This window comes from Podarcis filfolensis, assembly GCF_964270895.1.
Source record: "Podarcis filfolensis genome assembly, chromosome: 2".
Classification (NCBI taxonomy): domain Eukaryota; kingdom Metazoa; phylum Chordata; class Lepidosauria; order Squamata; family Lacertidae; genus Podarcis; species Podarcis filfolensis.
Window position 1 is genome coordinate 14,356,064 of NC_139605.1, and position 26,147 is coordinate 14,382,210.

The 26,147-nt window shown below is 48.1% G+C and overlaps 2 protein-coding genes and 1 long non-coding RNA gene across 11 annotated transcripts in view; 1 reads left to right on the forward strand and 2 right to left on the reverse strand.

The window, feature by feature from the left end:
- The window catches only part of VWA7 (von Willebrand factor A domain containing 7), a 38,996-nt gene extending 31,623 nt beyond the window's left edge, over positions 1-7,373 (reverse strand). Inside the window, exons 1-3 of one of the 8 annotated variants that reach the window (XM_083600600.1) lie at positions 7,051-7,248; positions 1,129-1,288; positions 72-359 (exon numbers count right to left, since the gene is read on the reverse strand). In XM_083600600.1, coding sequence (XP_083456726.1) covers positions 72-311 — 240 coding nt within the window. In that variant the 5' untranslated portion in view covers positions 312-359; positions 1,129-1,288; positions 7,051-7,248. Of the gene's footprint in view, positions 1-71; positions 360-1,128; positions 1,408-2,550; positions 2,895-7,050 lie in introns of those variants that run through there. The other 7 variants (XM_083600601.1, XM_083600596.1, XM_083600598.1 and 4 more) reach the window with 7 other exon arrangements.
- LOC310757483 lies at positions 7,211-12,851 on the forward strand. Of its 2 annotated transcripts, none has more exons than XR_014545254.1 (2): positions 7,211-7,299; positions 12,577-12,851. It is a non-coding gene; the product is annotated as an uncharacterized lncRNA (long non-coding RNA). The 2 variants fall into 2 exon arrangements; XR_014545255.1 differs by lacking the exon at positions 7,211-7,299 and adding an exon at positions 10,866-11,053.
- The window catches only part of VARS1 (valyl-tRNA synthetase 1), a gene marked incomplete at its 5' end in the record, with an annotated part of 35,806 nt that continues 22,445 nt past the window's right edge, over positions 12,787-26,147 (reverse strand). The window contains 11 exons of the mRNA XM_083600440.1: positions 12,787-12,997; positions 14,775-14,924; positions 15,693-15,868; positions 16,339-16,450; positions 17,684-17,890; positions 19,139-19,294; positions 20,301-20,428; positions 21,190-21,268; positions 22,511-22,579; positions 23,391-23,495; positions 25,375-25,500. Coding sequence (XP_083456566.1) covers positions 12,929-12,997; positions 14,775-14,924; positions 15,693-15,868; positions 16,339-16,450; positions 17,684-17,890; positions 19,139-19,294; positions 20,301-20,428; positions 21,190-21,268; positions 22,511-22,579; positions 23,391-23,495; positions 25,375-25,500 — 1,377 coding nt within the window. The 3' untranslated portion in view covers positions 12,787-12,928. The remainder of the gene's footprint in view (positions 12,998-14,774; positions 14,925-15,692; positions 15,869-16,338; positions 16,451-17,683; positions 17,891-19,138; positions 19,295-20,300; positions 20,429-21,189; positions 21,269-22,510; positions 22,580-23,390; positions 23,496-25,374; positions 25,501-26,147) is intronic.

The following is a 26,147-nucleotide window of genomic DNA, read 5'->3' on the forward strand; positions in this document are numbered from 1 at the left end:
GTTCATATGGAAAGACCTCTGTTTGTGACTAGAGCAGCCCTGCTGGTGTCCAGACCCGCCGTTCCTCTCACCTTGAAGTCCTCCTCCCGGATAAGTTTCCCCTTGTTGGGATGCTGCATCTCCACAAAGATGCGCAAGGTGACGTTGAGGATGGCCTCCTCGGTCATGTCCTGGTGGGTGACGGAGTCCCAGGTGAAAGCCATGGTGCGAGACCAGAAGTTGGGGAAGAAGGCGTGGGCTCCTCGCAGAGGCAAATGCAGCAGCGGCAGCAGCCACAGGAAGCGCCAGAACCAGGCCAGGGGATGGTCCATATTGGATGCATTTATCAGGAAGAACAAGAATCCAAGGAAATAGTAAACCTAAAAAGAATTCAGAAACAAAATTCCAAAGCACTTTTCAAACCCACTACATCACATTTCTCCTTGGGAGAAAGGCGATGGCAAACCTAGACAGCATCTTAAAAAGCAGAGACATCACCTTGCCAACAAAAGTCCGTATAGTTAAAGCCATGGTTTTCCCAGTAGTGATGTATGGAAGTGAAAGCTGGACCATAAAGAAGGCTGGTCGCCAAAGAATTGATGCTTTTGAATTATGGTGCTGGAGGAGACTCTTGAGAGTCCCATGGACTGCAAGATCAAACCTATCCATTCTTAAGGAAATCAGCCCTGAGTGCTCACTGGAAGGACAGATCCTGAAGCTGAGGCTCCAATACTTTGGCCACCTCATGAGAAGAGAAGACTCCCTGGAAAAGACCCTGATGTAGGGAAAGATGGAGGGCACAAGGAGAAGGGGACGACAGAGGACGAGATGGTTGGACAGTGTTCTCGAAGCTACGAACATGAGTTTGACCAAATTGTGGGAGGCAGTGGAAGACAGGAGTGCCTGGCGTGCTCTGGTCCAGGGGGTCACGAAGAGTCGGACACGACTAAACGACGAAACAACAACAACACATCACAAAAGGAATTGCTTCCCTGAGTAAATAAGAAGCTCATCTTTTACAGCAGGAGCAGACTGAATTTAGTCTCGTTTGGGTCTACTTTATTTTTCCACCAGAATCCCATGATGCACTTTAAATTTACGGTGCAATAATGCCTGCTCAGGATCTTCTCGTCCCGAGCTGTAACTAACCTGTATTTGGTGATCCTGAGTAGGCAATTCTTGCTCAAGAACCGTAAGGAGTGCTTTGCTGGCTCAGGCCCAAAGTCAACTGTTTTTGACTTCGCAGCATTCTCTGTTCTGCAAAGCGGCTGGTGGTTTCTCCTCCGCTGCTTTGCAGGAGTGGCTTCTGCTAGGGTAGATTTGAGACTTCTTACCGGAATTGTGCAGCTAAACAATCACAGGATCTTACCTGGAAGGCACAACAGCCCACTTCACTTATCTTCTCAGGTGTGAATGTGGCCGTCCCCCTTGCAAATAATAACAGTGTACCTGCAAATGCATGCATTATATAGGTGTGCTCATGAGGGGGTAAGGCTAGGCCTCTGCACAATGAGAAGAGCCATCGCTCAGTAGTGGAGCATCTACTTTGCAGGCAGAATATCCTGGGTTCAAATTCTGGCATCTCCTAAGCACTTGCCCAGCTTTCGCCAGCTTTGAGAAGGCGGCGCAAGGGGTGTGAGAGGATCAGATTTTGACCTTGCGCCGTATTACCAAGGTCCACCCTGCAGGACTGATGAGAGCTGGAGGAATGTAATAATAATAACTTGTTTCCTGTACCTAGCCACTCTGAGGAGCTTGCAACAAAATACAGCAGCACCCAAAGGGCACCACGTTGGCGATCCCAGCCCTAAACGACCCAAGCAAGTGGATTCACACATGCCGAAGAGAAACTGTACATGCAGAGACTAAACACTTCCATGCATAGATTCATCACAGCAGCCACGTGGTTTACTTACTTACAAGATATTATACCAACCATTTTTATTATTATTATTCTTTATTGATTAAAAATTTGCATATCTATACAAACTTTATATGCTATTTCTTTACCTATGAAAAAAAAGAAAATTATGTAGAGAATAGAAAATTTTTAAAGGAACAAAAAAGAGGAAAAGAAAAAACAAGACAACATTATTTACACAATAAAAGTGTTCATCAACACAATCCTTCCCAGCCTTCTCATTATACTGTAATATAAACATTATTTTTTAACACAGATTTGTATTGTGTAATATCATTTCTTTCTACTTTGTATATATTCCTCTAATCGATTTCTTTACAAATATCACTCAATTTCTGCTAATATGGAATTATTTGTACAATAAAGATTTACATAGCTCTTGAATATTATCCATTCTCTAGTTGTTTTTTGTTTCGATATTCCTCTAACCGATCCCGTCAGTTTTGCTAATTGTAGATATTCTAGCATGAGTATCTGCCAGTCAGTAATCTCTAGAAGCGTGTCATTCTTCCAGTTCCTTGCCGACCATTAACAAAACGTTCTCTGGACAATTCACTGGCCTGCTGTGAGATGGAGAATGACTGCCATTCTCTTCCTACAGACCATTGATATTTTCATGCTAGATAAACCTGAACAGAACTCCTCCTTACCTAGCAAGGGCTTCAGTCCAAGGCTGCATGAAATACACACACACACACACACACACACACACACGCAGTGGAATCCGTGGTATCTGTCTCTTTTTGGTGGTCTCTTGTGTTTTTCCCCCTCCTCCTTCACGCAAACTCTGCACGTTGACCGTTGAGATCTGTGCCATTTCTTAGAACTCGGCTGGCAAGGAAAGCAGCTTGGGCTGAGAAGATAACAGCTCTGGCTACACTCCTGGATAACACACACGCCCCAAACTGACAAAAACAGCACAGAGAAACAGCGGGGGTGGCGCATGCTGCTGAGAGCACATGAATCCAAGTTCACAATGTTCCCAAGCATGGCTGATCCTACCCGCTTCCCCCCTGCACCGACTGGGGGTGTGCCACAGAAAGCTCTGGTGACACTGAAGAACTGACAGCGTACACCCGAACTCTCGACGAACTGGGAGCCAGCGAAAGCAGCCTGGGCATTCCTTCACTTAGCTGGCACCTTTTGAGCTATATCTTGTCTGGTTGTGAATGGGCAAGGCCAGCCGTGTAAACTTAAATACAGTCCTAAATTCAGGGAGACCAGAACAGCTGTATTGCTGGATTACCCCAAAGTCCATCTATCCTGGTTCTGTTTCCAGCTTTTTTGTCCTGAATGTAGAGAGAGATCTAGTGTGGTGTAGTGGTTAAGAGCGGTGGACTCGTAATCTGGGGAACCGGGTTCGCTTCCCTGCTCCTCCACATGCAGCTGCTGGGTGACCTTGGGCCAGTCCCACTTCTCTGAAGTCTCTCAGCCCCACTCACCTCACAGAGTGTTTGTTGTGGGGGAGGAAGGGAAAGGAGAATGTTAGCCGCTTTGAGACTCCTTTGGGTAATGATAAAGCGGGATATCAAATCCAAACTCTTCTTCTTCAACACTGATGGGCAACAGCTGTTCGGATTTCAAGCAGGGGACATTACCAGCCCCACCTGGATACAAGAGACCATGAAGGAAGGCACCTTCTCTCATATGTGGGGGACATGTAAGGCATTCTGGGAAATAATATATAATGAATTGGGGAAAAAAATTAAAATAACTTTTGTAAAGAAGAAGAAGAAGAAGAAGTGGCAGCAGCAGTAGCAGCTTTTTTAATTAGGAATTCTAGGTACCGACATTCCAAAGGAACAGAAAATACAGTGGTACCTTGGGTTACAGACGCTTCAGGTTACAGACTCTGCTAACCCAGAAATATTACCTCGGGTTAAGAACTTTGCTTCAGGATGAGAACAGAAATCGTGCGGTGGCGGTGCAGCAGCAGCGGGAGACCCCATTAGCTAAAGTGGTGCTTCAGGTTAAGAACAGACCTCCAGAACAAATTAAGTTCTTAACCTGAGGTACCACTGTACTTTGCATGTATGCGGCAACAGCCGCATGGATGTTGCTAGCCCAGAGATGGAAAGAAGACAAGAGTCCCTACCAGAGAGGAATGGCAAACTAAGCTGATGGACTATGCCAAAATGGAAAAACTGACTGGAAAGCTCAGGAACCAAGCAGACCAAAACTTCATCAAAGAATGGGAAAAACTTTTAATTTATCTAGGAGACCACTGTAAGCAGATGACAACATCGGCAGGATTTTAATAACCCTTGTAATGTAGCGAAATTTATGGGCAATATGGAGAGATACAAAAATAGATTATGATATAATATGCAGTTGAGAGGGTGCACAATAGGACCCATGGAAGGGAAGGTGGGAAGTTCAGAGATTTGGAGAAATCTCTAAATATGGATATGTAATTTGGATTGTTATAATTTTATATTTGTAAAACCAAATAAAAATTATTTTAAAAGATAATTTAAAAATAAAAAATATTAAATGAAAAAATTATTTTAATTATTAAATTATTTAAAAGATACAAGACACCATGGATTGAACTAGGGACCTTTTGTGTTCAAAGCTGGGCGTCTACCAGAGAGCTACAGCCTTTCCTAACAGTTCCTTTTGGTCAAAAGATTGTGATACATCAGATTGTGCCTCTCGACCTTTTAAAGCCCTCTAAGCCAGAGGGAACTGGGGCACCACCATACAGTGGTACCTTAATTCGTTCTGGAGGTCCGTTCTTAACCTGAAACTGTTCTTAACCTGAAGCACCACTTTAGCTAATGGGGCCTCCTGCTGCCGCCACGCGATTTCTGTTCTCATCCTGAAGCAAAGTTCTTAACCTGAGGTACTATTTCTGGGTTAGCAGAGTCTGTAACCTGAAGCATCTGTAACCAGAGGTACCACTGTATATTGTAGCAGAGAGTCCCGTAAGTTACATGCTGTTATGAAGAACCTTTGTCTCTCTGTCTCTTCTTTGATCCGTCCTGACTCTACTGCTGGTCAATTTTGTTAGGCATCCCCAAGTCCCAGAGCTATGAGAAAGGACCTCCCAAAAAACTTGTCCTATCTACATTCTCCACACCATTAGCAATTCTTAAAACATCAGTCTTTCCTTTTAAGCAGGGCAGGCGTAAGCGACATGCAAACCAGCTTGCATTACCGGACTCCACTTCCCGCCAGCTCCTGCCCACTGAGGCTGATCGGAGTCTAACAATTATCCGGAGGCTCAGTGAATCTAGCAATTATCTGGAGGACCCCATCCCTGAACTTAGGGAAAGTGCTCCACGCTGGGCCTGGGAGAATAGAAGTTGCAGTCCGAAACTTCTGAAGGGGACCAGGTTAGCAAAGACTGCCCTATATCAACCGCGAATCTGGAACAAGAGGGCCAGTTTGTTTGTTTTTCAGACCAACTCTATTTTTTTTATATACAAAGGCAATAGTCCAACACAGCTTATGGTATCATACAATTCGCTTAAAGGAGCCACAAGTCTCCTTGTTTTGTTTTTTTGCTGTCTGGCTATACCTCTGGAAATATCTGTTTGCATTTGCCACGGCAAAACCACATCAATCTTATCTTGTAGAAACCAACTTACGGCCATTGCCATAAGGATAACGTTCTTAATAACGGCACACTCTCTTTAAGTGCTTTTGTTTCACTGACCCCTATATTCGCCACTGGGTCATTTGCCAAGCACGGGCAACACCGAATAACTGCGTTCGACAATGTTTGCTATGACCTGCAGTCATGAGAATAAGTTACCCACCTGAGATTTGTAGGCTGTTAAGTAGTAGAAGAACAGTCGGCAGAACGCCGTGTGCTACACAAGCCGCACCCACCCCCTTTGCAGCTTTCAACACACAACACAGGAATAGCAACACACACTTCACTGTTATATGGTTACACATGGACAAGCAAAATGGGAACGAACACACAAGTCAATAGGCAGTGCTGTAACTAGGGGAGGCTAGTCAGATTTTTTGCCTGTGTGAAGCCTGTGTGTGTGTGTGTGTGTGTGTGTGTGTGTGTGTACGCACGCAAATTCACATGGGGTGGGGTGCCAAACCAGGTGAAGTAAAGCCTACTTTTGCCCCTGCAATAGGAGCTGTTCAGGCACCCAGTTGGCCTGCAACTTGAGCCTCCTGCGCCACTACCAGTTTTCCTTTACATTTTAAGCAATGATACAACATGAGACGATTAAGGTAACGGTAAAGGGACCCCTGACCATTAGGTCCAGTCGTGACCGACTCTGGGGTTGTGGTGCTCATCTCGCTTTATTGGCCGAGGGAGCCGGCGTACAGCTTCCGGGTCATGTGGCCAGCATGACTAAGCCGCTTCTGGCAAACCAGAGCAGTGCACGGAAACGGCGTTTACCTTCCCGCCGGAGTGGTACCTATTTATCTACTTGCACTTTGACGTGCTTTCGAACTGCTAGGTTGGCAGGAGCAGGGACCGAGCAATGGGAGCTCACCCCGTCGCGGAGATTCGAACCTCCGACCTTCTGATCGGCAAGTCCTAGGCTCTGTGGTTTAACCCACAGTGCCACACATATAGCAAAAATAAAATTTAAAAAAAATTCACACCCTCCAACATTTATCTGATGGAAATTGGGATGTCCTGTTCCATTATTCTTATTATTAGTCCCTGCCCATCTGACTGGGTGGTCACTCTGGGCAGCTTCCAACGTATATAAAAAACATAATAAAACATTAAACTTTACAAAAAACAAAAAACTTTCCTTCAGATGTCTTCTAAAGATTGTATATTTGCTTATCTCCTTGGCTTGGGGGGGTCGCATACCTCCATAATACCCTCCCACATTTCTCCGATGGAAATAACGTCGTCCTAATGAAAAGCGGATCAAATCAGAAACGGTTTCTGCGAATCTGGTGCTGTCCCTGGAAAAGAGGGACACTTGGAGGGTCGGAAAAGTATTGATGGGTTGATGGGTTTCCTACGGCAAGTGAGGACCAAAACCAGAGGCCCCCCCCCCCCAAGCTGAATATTACGACAGCTTATTGACACGAAGTGAGCAAAACAAACACAAACACGATCCCCTGGGAAGGAAGGCACTCCGCCCTTTTCTCAGATCTCCCCAGCCCCAAACCACTCACCTCTCTCCAAGATCCCCTAAAAAAGACGCCAGACCTACCGGGCAGGTTCCAGCCGCAGGAACTGACTCAGAAGCAGCTCACCTGTCGCGGAGGAGAAGCCCCGGGAATGAGAGGGGAGCGCGCGGGAGGGGGGAGCCCACCACGCAGCGCCTCCTTTACAATCTATCCTCCCACGCCTCGGCAAAGCGGCGGGGGGGGGGGGTTGATGTTGTTGCCTCCGCGGGCGCCGCCCCTCTGCCGGGACACCGGATCTCCCGCCCCTATTAATAGAGGGCAAGAAGAAGTAGGTACGATGCCAGCCGGTGCCGCCGCTGCAGTCACGGGCTATAATTACAGCGCACGTGAACGGAGGAGGAAGGGAGAGTGGGAGGGAAAGGGCGGGGCGCGCAGATCAAGCCCCCGGGTGCTGCCTGGGGGACCCAGGCGTCCGGGGTTGCCTCCCCCACCCCCTCTCAAAATCCACCCGCTTCCCCGGGCGAGGCTCTCCACCTGTTTTTATTTTTTCTGGATGCGCCCTTAGAAGGCAGCGCGGAGAGATCCTGCAGGTGCAATGCGCGTCCCCCCCCCCCATCATTTCTTCTCCCAAGGACTAGCCGGCCGGGGTTTCTGGTTAAAGCAAGGCCCGCGGGGGGGGGGGGGATTTGGCCCCCTGGTGATCCCGCCGACCCTGGCTGTGAAACTCTCCTCCACCCCAGCTGACCTATTAAATGCTCGGCCCCGTCCCGCGTACACTGTCTTACAAAGAGGTTTTTGTTTTTTTGCACGGGGGCGCTTATTCCCAGTAATCCCAAGAACTGCACGTCTCGTTCTCCTCCAAATAATTAAAATAATCCCGTAATTCGAGGGAAGGGCAAGGGGGTGGCAGTCCTCCATATGCAACCGTGGACTGGCCTTGCAGTTGAAATTTAGGCCCCATCTACATTCATTCATTCATTCATTTAATACATGGAGGAGGTTGGAGGATGGATGGGGGCTAACAGATTGAGGTTGAATCCTGACAAGACAGAAGTACTGTTTTTGGGGGACAGGGGGCGGGCAGGTGTGGGGGATTCCCTGGTCCTGAATGGGGTAACTGTGCCCCTGAAGGACCAGGTGCGCAGCCTGGGAGTCATTCTGGACTCACAGCTGTGCATGGAGGCACAGGTCAATTCTGTGTCCAGGGCAGCTGTCTACCAGCTCCATCTGGTACGCAGGCTGATACCCTACCTGCCCATGGACTGTCTCGCCAGAGTGGTGCATGCTCTGGTTATCTCCCACTTGGACTACTGCAATGCGCTCTACATGGGGCTACCTTCGAAGGTGACCCGGAAACTGCAGTTAATCCAGAATGCGGCAGCTAGACTGGTGACTGGGAGTGGCCGCCGAGACCATATAACACATGTCCTGAAAGACCTACACTGGCTTCCAGTATGTTTCAGAGCACAATTCAAAGTGTTGGTGCTGACCTTTAAAGCCCTAAACGGCCTCGGTCCTGTATACCTGAAGGAGTGTCTCCACCTCCATCATTCAGCCTGGACACTGAGATCCAGCGCTGAGGGCCTTCTGGCGGTTCCCTCATTGCGAGAAGTGAGGTTACAGGGAACCAGACAGAGGGCCTTCTTGGTAGTGGCACCCGCCCTGTAGAACGCCCTCCCATCAGATGTCAAGGAAATAAGCAGCTATCTTATCTTTAAAAGACATCTGAAGGCAGCCCTGTTTAGGGAAGTTTTTAATATTTAATGCTGTATTGTTTTTAACACTTGATTGGGAGCCTCCCAGAATGGCTGGGGAAACTCAGCCAGATGGGCAGGGTATGTACGTATGTATGTATGGATGTATGTATAAATAAATAAATAAATGTTATATTACATGGGTGTAACCGGGGGCGGGGCAGGGAAGGGCAGCTGCCCCCCACTTAATCAATAACATTCAATAAAAAGACATAGCAATCTGAGGTTCTGCCCCCACTCCCTAACAAAAGGCCTGCCCCCCCCACAAAAACCCTGGCTACGGCCATGATTTAATATACCAACCATTGCCTTCTGAGGATCTCAACGTTGTATACACAGTTCTCCTCACAACAACCCTGTGAGGAAAATTAGGCTAAGCGATTGCAACTGACCCAAAGTCCCCCAGCGATGCTTCATGGCCTAGCAGGGATTCGAACCCTGGCCTCCCAGGCCTAGTCCAACACTCTTAACCATTACGCTACACTGGCATAATGGTAACATCGTACGCCTTCTGCCTCCCCCCTCACACAAAAGACTTGGGAACTGTAGTTTGTTAATCATGCTGAGAGCTGTAACAAGGCCCATGCACACACAATTCCCTTCCGCAGGCCCAACCATGAGGAGACCACCTCAGCCGACAAGATGCGCAGGGGCTGCAGATCTGGCCTCCAGGGAATTGCCACCTGCTGCTGCCGCAGCCATTACTAAGGTTTTAGCGACGCCTGTGGTGCACTCCTTGGAGACTGGATCTGTGCCACCTCCACAGCCGCCTCAGGGGCTGTTTTCCTCCCACCTCTGGCAGGGATGCCCTCTGGGGTATCCTGGGCTCTGTGCCCACCTGGTGGGATTCAGAGCAGTTCACTAACCCCCCACCCCACCCCATAATAGCCTTTGATTCCCACTTCAACCACTGTATAGGCCAGGATATGGGTGGTTTGAGTTCCACCACCCTTTTTAAAAAAAATTAATTTATACTTTTCAGATATATACATTTCACTGATTTTACAATCATTTTGACATTTTCAAACTTGACTTCCTTCCCCCTTTCTGCAATTCCTTAAATTTTCAATATATTATGCATATCCATATCCAAATTCACTTAACTTACTCATTTATTTATCTTCTTTAAATATATACTCTTATGTAACTGCAGGTTATTACAATAATCCTGCTAGTGTTTTTATCTGTTTACAATTTATTTGTAAATATTCAATAAACCATTTCTACTTTTTTATTAAAAGTTTGTTACCTTGATTTCTTATTTTTTCTCTCTTTTTTAAAAATAATGTTTATTGAATGATTTTATGTTACAGAAAACAATTATTCTTATTCTTCTGGTAAGTTTCGCCATTTTTGCGTATTCCATAAGTTTTTGTATCTATTCTTCCTTTGCTGGGACCTCTTCTTCTTTCCATTTTTGGGCAAGTAACATTCTTCCCATTAGTCACATACATGAATAAGTTTCTATACAGTTTAGGTAGTTCTGTCCCTATAATTCCCAAGAGAGAGACTTCTGGTTGTTGTTTTTAACAAACGTTATTTTGAACATCTTTTTCATTTCATTGTATACCATTTCCCAGTAAGCCTTACGAGTTCCACCCCCCCACCCCCGTTCCTGATGTGTGTTTTTATTCCCAGCTTGTTCCCCTTCTTCCCTGGCCATTTTGTGGTCTGCCTCAGGTGTCAAAATGTATTGAGTCAGCCCTGATTTCCCTACCATTCCCGGGGATGGTTTCTCTTCTCAAGGAACAGCATCCTGGCATGGAAATTAGAGCAAGGTGGGTCGTATTTTCCCCAGAATACAGTGCTTCCCAGGTGTGTTTGTTAGAAAAGAGCCATCTTTCAGAGTGACAGAGCAGGCCCCAGTCAACTCCTGGCATCTTCAAGTAGGACTGGAAATGCTATCCCTGACTGAAACCGTGGCTAGCTGCTGCCAGCCAGTGTATGAAATCCTGAGCTAGGTGAACCAGTGGGCTGACTCTGGAAGCAGCTGGTCTCCCTAGGGAATGAACAGGCCCTTGTGTGCTCACGAGGGCAATTTTTTAAAAAAGTACACCCAAGCATTCTCCATCACAGACACTCCTCTGCATTACGGCTAACCCACAAGAGAGCCAATTTCACCCATCAGGGACAAGGTTCTTACGCATTAACCTAAGTGGTTTCTTGGCTCAGAAGATGGAACTGAGTCATAGTGGCAAGAAACTGCTGAATGCTTTAAGAGGGCGTGTTGTGAGAATAGCAGAGGAGACAGGACTAGCAGACCAGGAGGCATGAGAGCCCAACTCTTCTGGGGTACTCGGGCGATAAGATTTAGGTTTGGCTGTCAAGTTAGGTAAGGATGCGTGTGTGAGAACTTGAGTTCCCAGGCTTTGCTTTTTCACAGCTCCTGGATCTGCAGTTGCAAATGTTTATAGCCCTGCTGTGCAAAGTTTCGCCAACTATCTAATTCCGCCACACAAAGTTTAAGGGCACAGCTACAGAAGCAGAATAATTATGGAGCAATTCAGAAACCCTATTTCACCTTGCTGAGATACATATATGTGTGTATCTTGCTAGGAGAAATGCTTTGGGCTATTCAAAAGCTCTTCAGCTGGCCTGTGAATGTACTCAGGAGAGAGAGACGTGATTAAACATTTGAAAGTTTTGAGGACCGGGACATTCTTGAGTAGATAAACTTACCACAGGTTCACGGGCAGAGGATGGGACAGGCAGAGCCTTTTAGCTAAAATTGGAGGCGAGGGGAACGCATAGACTTCTTCAAATATCTTAAGGGCTGTCACATGGAAGGCGGAGCAAGCTGGTTTTCCTCTCCTCTGGAGAGTCGTAACTGAAACAAGGGCTTCAAGTTACAAGGAAGGAGATTCCGGCGAAACATCGGGAAGAACTTTCTGAGAGTTAAGAGCTCTTTGGCAGTGGAATGGACTCCCTTTGGAAGGTGGTGGACTCTCCTTCCTTGGAAGTTTTTAAGCAGAGGTTGGAGGACCATCTGTCAGGGATGCTTTAGTTGAGATGCCTGCATAGCAGGGGGTTGGACTAGATGACCCTCGGAGTCCCTCCCAATGTCTAGGGAAAGCACATCATGCTGAACCACCATTTCACTATGCCTTTTGCAGCACATTCTTAAAGGGGCCATATTTTTGGATGTTTTGGTGTAGGGGGGACTGCTTCAGCACCAAAATAATATTTCTGTTCTGTTATGCAGCACCAGAAGAGGTTTTTAAACATTTCTTGAAGAGCTCTGGGTAACAAGCGACTAACAAGTCTAATCATAATAATAGCAGCAATAAGATTACATAGAAATGCTATACAAGTTCAACCAAGGTCGGGGGGGGGGGGACACACCAAGAATGCCATGTGTGAATTTGCCGTTAGGACTGTGTGTGCATCACAGGTAGGGAGTAGGCATAAAAGCAAAAGCAAAATGTCCCCTGTTCAACAAAAAAAATAAATAAGTGTCTAGTCTTTTAGGACTGCAAAATATATGCCTGAAGTATATAGGGAACGGACTCCGCCTTCTTAAAGAGGTGGATGAGTTAAGATGACCAGGGTTTCAGTAAAAATTACACATGCACTAATGCGGGGAACCTATACAAATTTGTATGGTTTATAGTGAATTGCACTGTTCTTGGTAATTAAGTGCAGAAATAAATTAAGCATGGTCTTGACTCAACTCCAAACAGATCCACAGCATTGACTCCAATCCTATACAGAGCAGTAATGCTGAAATGAATGAACCTAAGTTAGCCATATCCATTAGCTTCAATGGGTTTACTCTGAGTAGGACGAGCCCTGTCTACAGCCCTGTCTACCTTTAATTGAGCTCTCCTTATTTTATTACCCTTTGTTTGATTGCAGGTGGATGTACAAACCAACTCCACTAAACCTTTGCGTTTGAATGCTCTGCGACATCGATGGCCCATTCACACATTCGGAGTCATCACTTGAAGGCTGCAGCAAACAACTGACCAGTGCCAACATGTGAACCTGCCAGCAGACCCAAAGGGCTAGGTTGGCCATGCCTTGCATTCGCTTGCTTCTTTACACACTAATGACACCGCAACCTTCTAACTCAGCAAAATATTTTAATGTCTCTGCAGAAAATAGAATAAACCAAGGAGAGCTGAACCGAAGACGAGTCTTCTTTTCTCAAGGTAAAAGGGCTTAACGTTCTCCTCTCCCTCCTCCCCACCCCTTAGGATCAGCGTCTTCAGAGCATCTTCTTGAAGTTCTCAATGGCTTCTTCCGACTTCCGCAATTCAGTCTCGCTTTGTTTCAGCTGGGGAAAGGGGAAAAAAACCAAACAATTTCTTTTTCATCGTTCCTCCCCATTCTTAAAATGGGCACCACAAGCTACCTGGGGTCCCTAATGACACAGCGTCAATGTGAACAAAGCAGACGTGCGAGGGAAGCGTAAGCAACACACTTTTATTTAATTAAAACAGCTGAAACTAATGGCCTGGCAAGGCCATTGCGTGTTAGGTAAAGGTAAAGGGACCCCTGACCATTAGGTCCAGTCGTGACCGACTCTGGGGTTGCGGCGCTCATCTCGCTTTACTGGCCGAGGGAGCCGGCGTACAGCTTCCGGGTCATGTGGCCAGCATGACTAAGCTGCTTCTGGCGAACCAGAGCAGCGCACGGAAACGCCGTTTACCTTCCTGCTGGAGCAGTACCTATTTATCTACTTGCACTTTGACGTGCTTTCAAACTGCTAGGTTGGCAGGAGCAGGGACCGAGCAACGGGAACTCACCCCGTTGCGGGGCTTCGAACCACCGACCTTCTGATCGGCAAGTCCTAGGCTCCGTGGTTTAACCCACAGCGCCACCCGCGTCCCCTGTGCGTTAGGTACCAGAGCCTAAAACCCAAGAGAGATATCCTAGGGCAGGCTTCCTCAACCTCAGCCCTCCAGATGTTTTGAGACTGCAATTCCCATCATCCTTGACCACTGGTCCTGCTCGCTAGGGATCATGGGAGTTGTAGGCCAAAAACATCTGGAGGGCCAAGGTTGAGGAAGGCTGTCCTAGGGGGTAGGAAGCCTGTTGAAAGCTAGCGTTCAGCGCAGGAAAGCTTGAGGAGCCACAGTAAGCAGGTTTGCAATTTGGGAGTCCTCCCAGATGCAGCTTAGCATCGGGTTAGGGTGGCAGCAGTGGCTGGAGGGCACTTGCCCAGCTGAGACGGGTGAGCTGCCTGCACCTCTTTTTGAGGAAGTCAGATGTAGCTGCAAGCCTTCGTCCGAAGGTTGGGAAGCTCAGGTCTGCTGGTCAAATGCAGCCTCTTAAGCCTCTGACCCCAGCCCTTGGGATTCTCCCTAGACCCCACCTCTAGCCAGTTCTGCTCTGTGCCCTCGTAGAGTCATAGAATTGTAGAGTCAAAAGGGACCATAAGGATCATCTGGTCCAATTTCCTGTATTGCAGGAATCTCCTGTCCAACATGGGGCCCAAATCCACAACCCTGAGATTGCAAGTCTCATGCTCTACCGACAGAGCTATCCCAAACGCTCTGCGCTCGGCTGGGATGTGCTGTTGAACTGGGACAATCCCCAGATGGAGAAGTGTGCAGGGGGGCATTCGGGCCCCACAAGACTGACCCCAAGGAAACGTGGCCCACGGGCCGATTCCCCATCTCTCTCTGCCTTACTCACATCCAGGTTGGATTACTGCAACACATTCAACAAGGGGATTTCCTTTAGAGAGTCTGGGAAGCAGAACGTGTGTGGGGAACCTTTGGCTGCCCGGGTGCTGCCGAACCACAACTCCCATCAGCCCCAGCAAGCATGGCGAGTCACGCAGGATGATGGGAGTTGTAGTTCAGCGACACCTGGAGGGCCAAAGGTCGCTGGTCCAGAATGAAGAGGCAAGGATGTTCATAGGCCTAACCTGGAACGCCTGCACTGGCAACCAACTTTCTTGCGGTCACAATTCAAGGCCTTTAAAAAGCCCTCAATGGCTTTGGCTCAGGCGACGGCAGCAGGAACGTTGCTCGTCACTAGAGCCCCGGAAGCGTTGCATATGCGACTTTCAGGGTTTTTTTGGGGGGGGGAGCGGTTTTCCTTACCTTGGCTGCATCTGCCTCCTGGACCTTGGCAGGCACTTTGGCAGCGTAGTCCGGGCTGCCCATGCGCTCCTGCAGCCGAAGGATTTGCTTCTGCAGCTCTGCTTTTTTGCTCGCCAGTTTGGAAATCTCCTTCTCGGCATCGATCAAGCCCTGGCACAAGAGGATGGAAAAGTACAGGGGATGGGGGGAAATGCAGAGTGCATTTTAATTAATGGACAGCAGGGAGAGTCCATCTCTCTCTCGGCCTCCATCGACCGGCACGACACAAATGCCCCTACCTCCAAAAATAAGATACAGATCCCCACTAGTGAATACCCTACTGAAGAGTATCCATGCACAGGTTAATCAACAGAGCATGCACTGAAATCTATTAGTTTTCAGAAAAGAGTCCTAGTCCTTGTGGATTATTTCTTTTTTAAGAAAAGCTGAGAAAGCATGGCTGCTATCTGTTTCAGAAATGTATTATTTGTAATTAACAGCCATCAAAACAGCGCTGAACAGCTTATTCTTCCTAACATGTATGGCTAGAGCAGTGTTTCCCAAACTTGGGTCTCCAGCTGTTTTTGGACTACAACTCCCATCATCCCTAGCAAGCAGGACCAGTGGTCTGGGACGATGGGAATTGTAGTCCAAAAACAGCTGTTTGGGAAACATTGGGCTACCAGGCATGACCAAACTCGTCCCTCCAGCTGTTTGGGGACTACAACTCTTATCATCCCTAGCTAACAGGACCTGTGGTCAGGGATGATGGGAGCTGTAGTCCAAAAACAGCTGGAGGGCCAAGCAGACAGAGTCAGGCAACAGAGTGAGGTGACAGGGAATAGTGGTGGTTGCTGGTGGGAGAGACCGGAGAGCTGGGCTGTGGCTGACGCCAGAGCCCCAAACTCGCTGGCTGGTCGCGCAGGTGACGTTGCGTACCTTGAGCAGAAGATGGACGGTGCATTTGTCGGAGGCGATGGCCACGGCACAACCAGGAGGGGGCGCTTGCCCAGGCTCCAGAACCAGCACTTGGTTGGAGGAGCTGAGAGTCCGGATGTAGCTGGAGCAGCAAGATACGGACCGTGCTGTTCCGGGATCCAGGCACTGCAGGTAACCTGGGAAGCAGAGGGAGAGGAGCTCAGAGCTGGAGAAAAGGAGATGCTGGCCTGTCTGAACCTCCCTTGGCTTTTGCGGCTGACGTTCCTTGCAGGGCTGGCTCTACCCTTCGATTCCTCCTCCCTCAGGACCTCTTAGATCCCCTTTTCCATCCCTTGGTCAAATTAGGAACCCTGTCCTATCTGGAGACACCGGGGATTGAACCCAGGACCTTCTGCGTGCAAAGCCACTGCTCTGCCACTGAGCCACAGGTCTCCTTTGAGTTCAAATCCCTGCTCAGCTATGAATCCTGCAGCCAAGCAACTGCATTCTCAGCCTCACTCTGAGCCACAGGGCCCAGGCAACTGAGAAACCACAACACACACGCTGATTTATTCTGCCTTGAGATTTTGCTGTGTGTTCGGGCTCTGAGGACCAATGGCAGCTTCCTTTGTTCCAAATGAAGACCCTCCCCCCCCCCTCCACTCACAGTCAGCTTTGGTCTTGGTGAGGTTGTAGTCCGCCCGGAGCGATCGAACAGCCCTAATGATGCTCAGCGCGAAGTCCACGGTGTGGTCCAAGCCCTCGTCCCTCCAGCAGTACTGGGGTAAGGCGGGAAAAGGGTTAACAGTGCCCCGGTTTAAAGTGATGTTTTGGGTATCGCGAGTCAACAAATCAGAAGGGGATAAAGCAATGAACTTGACCCAAAAAGAGACACTTCCTTTCCTGGTTTTATAGAGAGAGGGACAGAAGGTTGAGCTTTCTTATATTATTATTCAGCCTTCGCGAACCTGGGGCTTTGGACTACACCTCCCATCAGCCCTCTGTGCTAGCTGTGACTGATGGGAACTGTAGTCCAGAACACCAGGGCTACTGAAGCTTTAGGAAGGCTTTCCCCTGTCATCTACAGAGGATCGGTTTATATCTGATGAGACGGTTTTATTGTTTCGGAGTTTGCTGACTTGGTTTTATAGGCGTACCTCGGAAATCCAACGGAATCCGTTCCGGAAGTCTATTTGACTTCCAAAACCAAGGCATGGCTTCCAATTGGCTGCAGGAAGCTCCTGCAGCCAATCAGAAGCCATGGAAGCCGCTTGGATATTCAGGTTCCAAAGAACATTCACAAACTGGAACACTCACTTCCGAGTTTGCGGCGTTCGGGAGCCAAAACATGCAAGTGCCAAGGCGTTCAGCTCCCAAGGTATGATTGTACTGTTATTTGCGCTTCCGTATTTTATTCCGTATTTCAAACTGCTCTGACAGCCTTATGCTGTGAAGCAGGCCTATAAACTCGTTCAACGACAGGATAGAAATGAAAAGGACTAAGGGGTGTCAGCTTGGCAAAGTGGCGTTACAATTGATTGAAGAACTTTAAGAAAACAAAACGCTTAAATAAGAAGAGTTTGGATTTGATATCCCGCTTTATCACTACCCTAAGGAGTCTCAAAGCGGCTAACATTCTCCTTTCCCTTCCTCCCCCACAACAAACACTCTGTGAGGTGAGTGGGGCTGAGAGACTTCAGAGAAGTGTGACTGGCCCAAGGTCACCCAGCAGCTGCATGTGGAGGAGCAGGGAAGCGAACCCGGTTCCCCAGATTACGAGTCCACCGCTCTGAACCACTCCACCACACTGGTGTAACAACAATTTGTACATTTTCTCCTTCTGTCGTTATTTTCTAGTAATTCATGCTCTTCTAAACTTCCGTTTCAAAACAAAGCTACACGATAAATACGAGCACATTGTTTCTAGGTTCAAGATTTTGCTTCACGTTCCATTATGAACGGAAAGGTCCCTGCACCGCTACATCCCTGACTCTGTGAGCTTGAGGATTTACCTGCTCTGTGGAGGGGTAAGGAGTGACGCAGATGCTGGGGGGGTCAGAGGGGGACCGCCGAGGCAGCCGCTGGAACAGCTCCTCAGTGACGAAGGGCATGAAAGGGCTGAGAAGACGGAGTCCGGCATCCAAGCAGGTGTAGAGGACGTTCCGGGCCGTTTGGATCGCGGCCTCATCTGGGCTGGCAAACACCGGTTTCAGGCACTCCTGAGGGGGGCGGGATTCAAAAGGGCAGAAGTCAGGAACAAGGGCCACATTCCCTTACAGGCCAGCTTCCGAGGGCCACATTCAGGTGGTGGGCGGGGCTAGAGGCCAAAGTGGGTGGGCCAATGGGTGAGAAGAGAACCTGTCTTGCCATGGAAACACAAGCTGACAGGAGAGTTAAGAAATAATATTGGACTTCGACCAAGAGGGCTAGCAGACAAAGGGCAAATGAGCTGCCCCTCCTCTGCCAGCCTGCCCACAACTCCATGTATTCGCCTACATGCAATTCCGTGCACCTGTGGCGACCATGCAACTTCTGAAATACAAGAGCAGTCTTCACAGTACGCCTGGGACAGTTAAAAATGTGCATTATGCGTCAGTATTACATCTGCACCTGTCTCTTCCTCCAAGAAGCTCAGGTCCTCAAAACAGCTCTGTCAAGTAGATCATGGTAAAAAAAAAGGTAAAGGTACCCCTGACCGTAAGGTCCAGTCGTGACCGACTCTGGGGTTGCGTGCTCATCTCGCTCAAGAGGCCAGGAGCTGGCACTTGTCCGCAGACAGCTTCCGGGTCATGTGGCCAGCATGACGAAGCCGCTTCTGGCGGACCAGAGCAGCGCACGGAAACGCCGTTTACCTTCCCGCCGGAGAGCGGTCCCTATTTATCTACTTGCACTTTGAGGTGTTTTCGAACTGCTAGGTGGGCAGGAGCTGGGACCGAGCAACGGGAGCTCACCCCGTCGTGGGGATTCGAACCGCCGACCATCCAATCAGCAAGTCCTAGGCTCTGTGGTTTAACCCACAGCGCCACCCACGTCCCTAAATATCAGGGTACTATGATCAGGGTACTATGGTATTATTGATGGGGTTGTGGTCTGCTCAGACTACTTTTAAGTCTGCATGGTGAGCTTTGTGGCTGAGCGCTGCTTTCCTGAACTGAGATTGCCGCGTCCAAAAGTAAGACTCCAGGCAAGGAATGGGGTAGCTTGGGCCATTCAGATGTTGCTGGACTCCGACTCCCATCAGCCCCGGCGGCAGGGCATGATGGGAGTTGTAGTCCCAACATTTCGTCTTGGAGTGCCACAGGCCTAATCTAGGCCCTCACACACCCCCGAATTACATTTTAACGTATTCTTGGTAGCAAAATGACAAAACAAAAATGAACTATCCACCAGCTACAGATGTCACACCTCCCCAGAAGGGAAAAGGGGCAAAAAAGCTCAAAACAAAACCCTTCAGAAACCCCACTCACCAGGTAGACATCGCAGAGCTCATAGAGCCAGAAGTTGTAGACTGCTGTGGTGATGCCAGGGAAGTCGTAGGCCTGGAATCCTGCATCGCACAGCTCCACAGCATGGCTCAAGCGACTCAGGATCCAGCGGTCGATGAGGCTCTCCGATCCACTGGGCTGAAAAAGGCATTTCCTGTTAAATAAGGAATCGTTCCCGGTGGCCCTTGTCTGAGGGCAGGGCTTTGAGGCGGGAAAGCGAGAGGGCACATGATTATTTGCTCATTGGAATTACCTGGGAGTTCTCAGAAACCAACAAAACACGGCCGTTTCTAAATGGATAAGGCAATGTGTTAATTCCTAGGACTCCCGCCCCCCTGACCTGGGCGCACCCAAGCCTTATTCCTTCCACCAGCCTTCCTTCACGGAGCTCAGGGTGCCTCACAAGACTCCCCTCCGCTCCCCCCACTCCACTTTATCCTCACAACAACCCTGTGACGTAGACTGGAATGAGAAATGACGACAGGCCTAACATCACCCTACGACAGGGGTCAGCAAGCTTTTTCCGCAGGGGACCGGTCCACTGTCCCCCAGACCTTGGGGGGGGGCAGACTATCTTTTTGGGGGGGAATCCTCCCCCCCCCACGACTCTCCCCTCCCTTCTCTACAGCACCAGACGAGGCCCGGTGGCTGCTTACCTGTGCCTTGCAAGCAGCAGGGGCTGGCGGCGGCAGCGGAGGCACTCAGCCAACCACAGCTCAACAAAGCCCAGCCCCCTTCCTCCTCTAGGCAGGGCGGGGAGAAGCCAGCAGGAGGGAGGGAGGAGGCGACGCCGCGGTTTGTGTGAGGGAGAGGGGGAGGTAGTGGCGCAGCCCGAATCATCAGAATCAGATCCACGCTGCAATTCCCAGACTGTCCACGGGCCGGATCCAGAAGGCAATTGGGCCGGATCCAGCCCTCGGGCCTTAGTTTGCCAACCCATGCACTACGAGCTTCACAGCTAAGAGGGGATTTGAAGCTGTGTTTTCCCTGACAGCACTCTCAACCCCTGTGCCGTACTGGATCTCCAAACCCTGCAGTCTGTGCTGAGCTGCAGGAGGCACTGCCCCCCCTGCAGTTCCAAAAAGGATGGGGCAGGGGCGGGGGGGAGAGAATGGAGTAGGGTATCATTCGAAAAGAGGCTCACCTCTGGGCTGGGCTGCGGCTTGAACCCGTCCCCGAGACCGCGGATGGCGAACTTGGTCGCGTTCCACAGCTTGTTGCAGAAATGGCGGTAGCCTAGGATGCGGTTCACATCCAAGTTTATATCCCGTCCTGGAGGGAGCAGAGAATGTTGTGAAACACAAGCAGGAGAGGCACAAGAGCCCTTCTGCATCAAGGAAAGGGTCCACTGAAATTGAAATACTTTATTGTCACTTGTACAACTTGTATACAGTGAGATTACACGAGCACTCCCCACTCAGCTCTCTTAGTCTGAATTCCCCTCGTTTACTGACGCACACCCACCAAACCCGAAAGTCCGTTGCCCTGTTGTTATCTTTTCATTCAGCAGCCTAACAGCCCACGGATAGAAGCTGTTCTTTACCCTGTTGGTGCGACTAATCACGCTTCTATATCTTTTGCCTGAGGGCAGGAGATCAAGAAAGTGCCGGCCAGGGTGTGAACCATCCCTGAGAATTTTCCTCACTCTCCTGAGGCAACGTTCTTCCGCTATTTCATCCAGCGGATTCACAGGACAGCCCATAATATCTTGTGCTGTATTCACCACCCTCTGTAGGCACTGCCTATCAGTTGATGTCAAACTAGCGTACCACACTGTGATGGCTGTGAAAGAGGACTGGACCAATTCACAGGGAAAACAAAGCTATCAGTGGCTATTAAGCTGTGATTGTGGGAACGTTTATATAATTTAGCAGAGTTTAAACGATTTGTGAGCTTTTCCCTGCTCGACATTAACCCTTTTTTGGAGCAGGGATAGGACAACAACAGCAGGGCCTCTTTCACTCAGAGAGAGAGAGAGAGAGAGGGGGGGGGGAGGGAGAGAGAGAATGAAGTCAGGCAGAGGGATAAATTACCTTGGGATGTGTAGGCACAGAGAGCAAAACGGAGGGCGTCAGTCCCACACTCTGGAATCCCGTTGGGATAATCCGACTTCTGTGAAGGAATCACAAGTAAAGTATTTAATCCTCACCATTAAGTTTTCAGAACTGAAAGTGCTTATTTAGACTGGCTTCCAGTTGAGAATGTGTGTCTAATATGTAAACTTGAAGCTATCATATAATTCTGGGAGGGAGGGAGACTGTGTATGTGGGTATAGTCGTACCTTGGAAGCCGAAAGGAATCTGTTCCAAAAGTCCATTCGACTTCCAAAACTTTCGGAAACCAAGGCACGGCTTCCGATTGGCTGCAGGAAGCTCCAGCAGCCAATCGGAAGCCGCAGAAGCTCCATTGGATGTTTGGGTTCCAAAGAACATTCGCAAACTGGAGCCAAAACGTACGAGTGCCAAGGTGTTTGGCTTCCAAGGCACGACTGTATTTCGTTTATGAATCACTTCTCACGAAGCCTCTGGAAGGAATTTTACAATTTAATAACAAATACAAAAGCAGCTGCAAACAACTTTAAAAGACAAGAAATACAAAAACAGTTCAAAGCAACAAGAACACGTACATATCGTCAGTTCAGATCCAGGACAGACCAACTGGGATGAAGATGCTGGAAGCCTTGTTAAAAGATAAAATGCCTTCAGCAGGGGCCAAAAAGGCAACGGAGAAGGTGCCTGTCTAACATGCAGTGACAGGGAGTTCCACAGGACAGGAACTGCCACCACTGTAAAGGCCTAATTCTGACATCGTGTGGAAGGGACCTGGGCAGGACGGCACTTGCAGGATGCCCTCTCCTGCAGAACACAGCGCTTGGTTGGGTAGATAGGGGATGCGGCAATTTTTTTGGTGTTCTGGTCTCAAGCTGTGTAGGGTTTTGTACACCAAGACCACCAGCACCTTGAACCTAGCCTCCTAACTACCGTATTTTTTGCTCTATAAGACTTTTTCCCTCCTAAAAAGTAAGGGGAAATGTGTGTGCGTCTTATGGAGCGAATGCAGGCTGCGCAGCTATCACAGAAGCCAGAACAGCAAGAGGGATCGCTGCTTTCAGTGCACAGCGATCCCTCTTGCTGTTCTGGCTTCTGAGATTCAGAATATTTTTTTCCTTGTTTTCCTCCTCCAAAAACTAGGTGCGTCTTGTGGTCTGGTGCGTCTTATAGAGCGAAAAATACGGTGATTGACATATATACAGACACACACACACGGCCATGTCATGTTGGTGTTCTTTGCAGCATCCATTACAACATCAGCATTAGGGGGGAACTGGCAGCAACAGGGGGGAAAACACATTACCTGTCCTTGTTTTGCTCGCTCTGTCTCAGATGGGTCCAAATTGCTCTCTAGCAGTTGTGCATGGAGGCCCTGCAGAGACAGATAAGAGGAAAAGGGTTGCATCCGGAGATGCAAAGAGGTTGAGGGAACGTTCTTTCACATGTGGTGGACTTGCAAAAGGGTAAAAGAGTATTGGGATATGATCCATAATGAATTGAAAAAAAATGTTTAAAAGTACAATTCCAAAAAAAAAAAACAACCCCAGAGTCCTTTTCGCTGGGGATAATTCAGACTGAAATTCCCAGGTGTCAAAAAAGGTTATGCTACTACTGCAGCCCGTGTTTTATTAGCCCCAAAATGGAAAACAAGTGAGGTCCCAGCTAAAGAATGGCAGCTTCAGCTGACAGAATATGCACATCTTGCAGACTTAACATACAGAATAAGAGAACAAGAAGAACATTCGTATAGAGAAGACTGGAAAACGTTTATTGAATATATGGTAAAAAAAATTGTGTACACCTGAAAACGTTGGCAGCGTTAAGATAAATTCAACAGTGTAAATAAGTTCTGATGGATGCAATAACGGAATACTGAATGGTTTAGTTTATGTCAAATATGCAGGGATTTATGATATGCAAAATGAGCCATGGAAAGAGAAGAAGGGAAGTCACTGATATTTTAAGGATGTTTAAATGAGTTAAATTGTAAAACAGAAAATTTAATAAAAATTATATGAATTGGGGGGAAAGGAAAAGGGTTTTTCTTTTCATTGGATGAAAAAGCTGGAAGTGCAATAGAGAGACTCTTTGTGGAGGAAAAAATCCCAGATAAGAGCCCTCTTCTCTTACCCCACATTTTGTGTGTGTGGCTTCCCCCTCCCTGGCCTAAAACCATCGCTTACCTCCAGTGTAATGCCAGTAATAACATCCAACGGATCGATCACGTTCCCCAGCGATTTGCTCATCTTCCTGCCATGAGCATCCCGAACGACGGCATGGAGGTAAACCTGGCAGGAGTCGCAGAAAGAGGGTTAGTTGGAGGAACAGGGGTAAAATGTAGGCTTGGGTGGCAAGAGGGGAGAGGCTTGCAATCGTAAACTTGGCCCAATCCCTCTGATCTTCAGGGAATGTTTTGAAACACTATGCATTAGCTGACCTGCAGGGCAAAGCATGAAAATGTTTATGAGCAGCTGACTGCACACATCTCTTAAGATATCTAACACTGCAGGAATACCTGGCTTCTCCATGTGTGTACATAAAGTAAAATGGCTACATATGATGATTTGCATGCTATTTTCTAACATTTTGCTCTGCAGGGGAGTGTTTTTCTCGTGGGAAAGGGATTGATGTTTCAAACGGCACTCAGTTCCCCAGGATTTAGCAGGAGCTGGCCCTCACAGGGCTTCCGTTAGAGGAAAAACTAATTATGCTACACGCAAGGGTTATGGCCTCTCAAACAGAAAAATGTAACTACAGAAGAACTGCAACTTAAGGATCAAGTGGCTAGGCCTCAGTAAAACTTCTGTGGTAGTTTCAAGCGAATCTATGGTTGGGGAACTGTCCAGCACGATATTTGGGTTTCCCAGCACTCCAAGTCTGACCCCAAGAACAAGAGGACTGGGTTCAATCAAGTGCGTTCGGGGGCAAAGATCATTAACACTGAAGTGATCAATAAGCAGCTGCATGGATAAGCATACCTGAAATAAAATAAAATAAAACAAAATAAAATAAAATAAAATAAGAATAATTTATTATTCATACCCTGCCCATCTGGCTGACTTTCCCTAGCCACTCAGGGCAGCTCCCAACAGAATATTAAAAGCACAATAAAACATCAAACATTAAAAACTTCCCTAAACAGGGCTGCCTTCAGATGTCTTCTAAAAGCCAGTTACAGATAGGTAGCCGTGTTGGTCTGCCATAGTCAAAACAAAAAAAAATTTTTTCCTTCCAGTAGCACCTTAAAGACCAACTAAGTTAGTTCTTGGTATGAGCTTTCGTGTGCATGCACACTTCTTCAGATACACTGAAACAGAAGTTGCCAGATCCTTCTATATAGTGAGAAGGTGGGGAGGGGTATTACTCAGAAGGGTGGTGGGAATGGGTGATTGGCAGATAGCTGTGATGAGCCTGTTGACGACTCTTAACGACTGCAATAGGTCTTACAGGAAAAAGCAAGGGTCCTGTAAGACCCCTTGCTTTTTCCTGTAAGACCTATTCCTCACCCCTTGCTTTTTCCTGTAAGACCTATTGCAGTCGTTAAGAGTCGTCAACAGGCTCATCACAGCTATCTGCCAATCACCCATTCCCACCACCCTTCTGAGTAATACCCCTCCCCACCTTCTCACTATATAGAAGGATCTGGCAACTTCTGTTTCAGTGTATCTGAAGAAGTGTGCATGCACATGAAAGCTCATACCAAGAACTAACTTAGTTGGTCTTTAAGGTGCTACTGGAAGGAATTTTTTTTTTTGTTCTAAAAGCCAGATATTCCTTCCAGATTTATTTATTTCTTTGACATCTGACGGGAGGGCATTCCACAGGGTGCGTGCCACTACCGAGAAGGCCCTCTGCCTGGTTCCCTGTAACCTCACTTCTTGAAGGTAGGGAACCGCCAGAAGGCCCTCGGAGCTGGACTTCAGTGTCCCGGCTGAAGGATGGGGGTGGAGCGTCAGTGTTATCAGGTTTTTGTGTTACCTCCATGAGGACTAGTAACTTGGCTACTCTTTTTATTTTTTAAGTAAGCACTTCAAAAACCTTGCACAGCAAATGGCAGATTGCATGCTTGTGCAGGGAACCTATGGGTACTTGCATGCGACATAAGCCACCGTGAGCACACACAGTCATGAAGAATGGGGTTGAGGGAGGGACGGCCGAAAACCACACCTCTCTGAACGGCAACTTCCCCGTAAGCTTCAGGCCCAGCATGACCATGCGGGCTACCCAGAAGAACAGAATATCATGCCCAGTCTCCAGAAGGGTCCCCGGGTAAAAAATTTGGAGATCTTCGCTCTAGAAGAGAAATGAAAAGTTGGAGAGGGTGAACGAATAAGAACGATGGTGGGGGGATATGAATCCTGCATATTTAGTTCAGAAGCTCCCAAGCAGAACCTGAGTGCAACAGACGTTCTTCCAAGCAACTAGGCATTCCTAAGCACACTGCCTCCGACAGGGGAAGTAGGACACAGCCATTATGGCTAGTAGCCACGGACAGGCTAAGACCTGAGGCTCATCATCAGGTTCAGAAAGGGGGAATCAGTGTGATCAAGGGATGGAGAAACTACTGAGAAAGGCTGCAGCATTTGGGAGTTTTCAGTTCAGAGAAAAGGCAGCTAAGAAGAGACATGACAGAGGTTTGCAACATCACGGATCGGGAAAGGCTTCTTTTCTTCTCTCGCAAGACCGGAACTTGTTATGAACTGTTGGAATGCTGTTATGATTGATGGAAGTTTGGGGGCAGAAAAAAGAAAGTACTTCTTTGCACAGAACACAGTTTAACTGCCGCAGGTCCAGCAACTTGGACAGCTTTGAAAAGGTTAGAAAAATTAACAGAGGGTAAAGTTACCAGCTATGATGGCTCTGCTTAGTCAGGACAGCTTCCTTCTAAATAAAAGCAGCTGGAAACTGCAGGAGGGAAAAGTTGGGTCTTGAATTCAAAT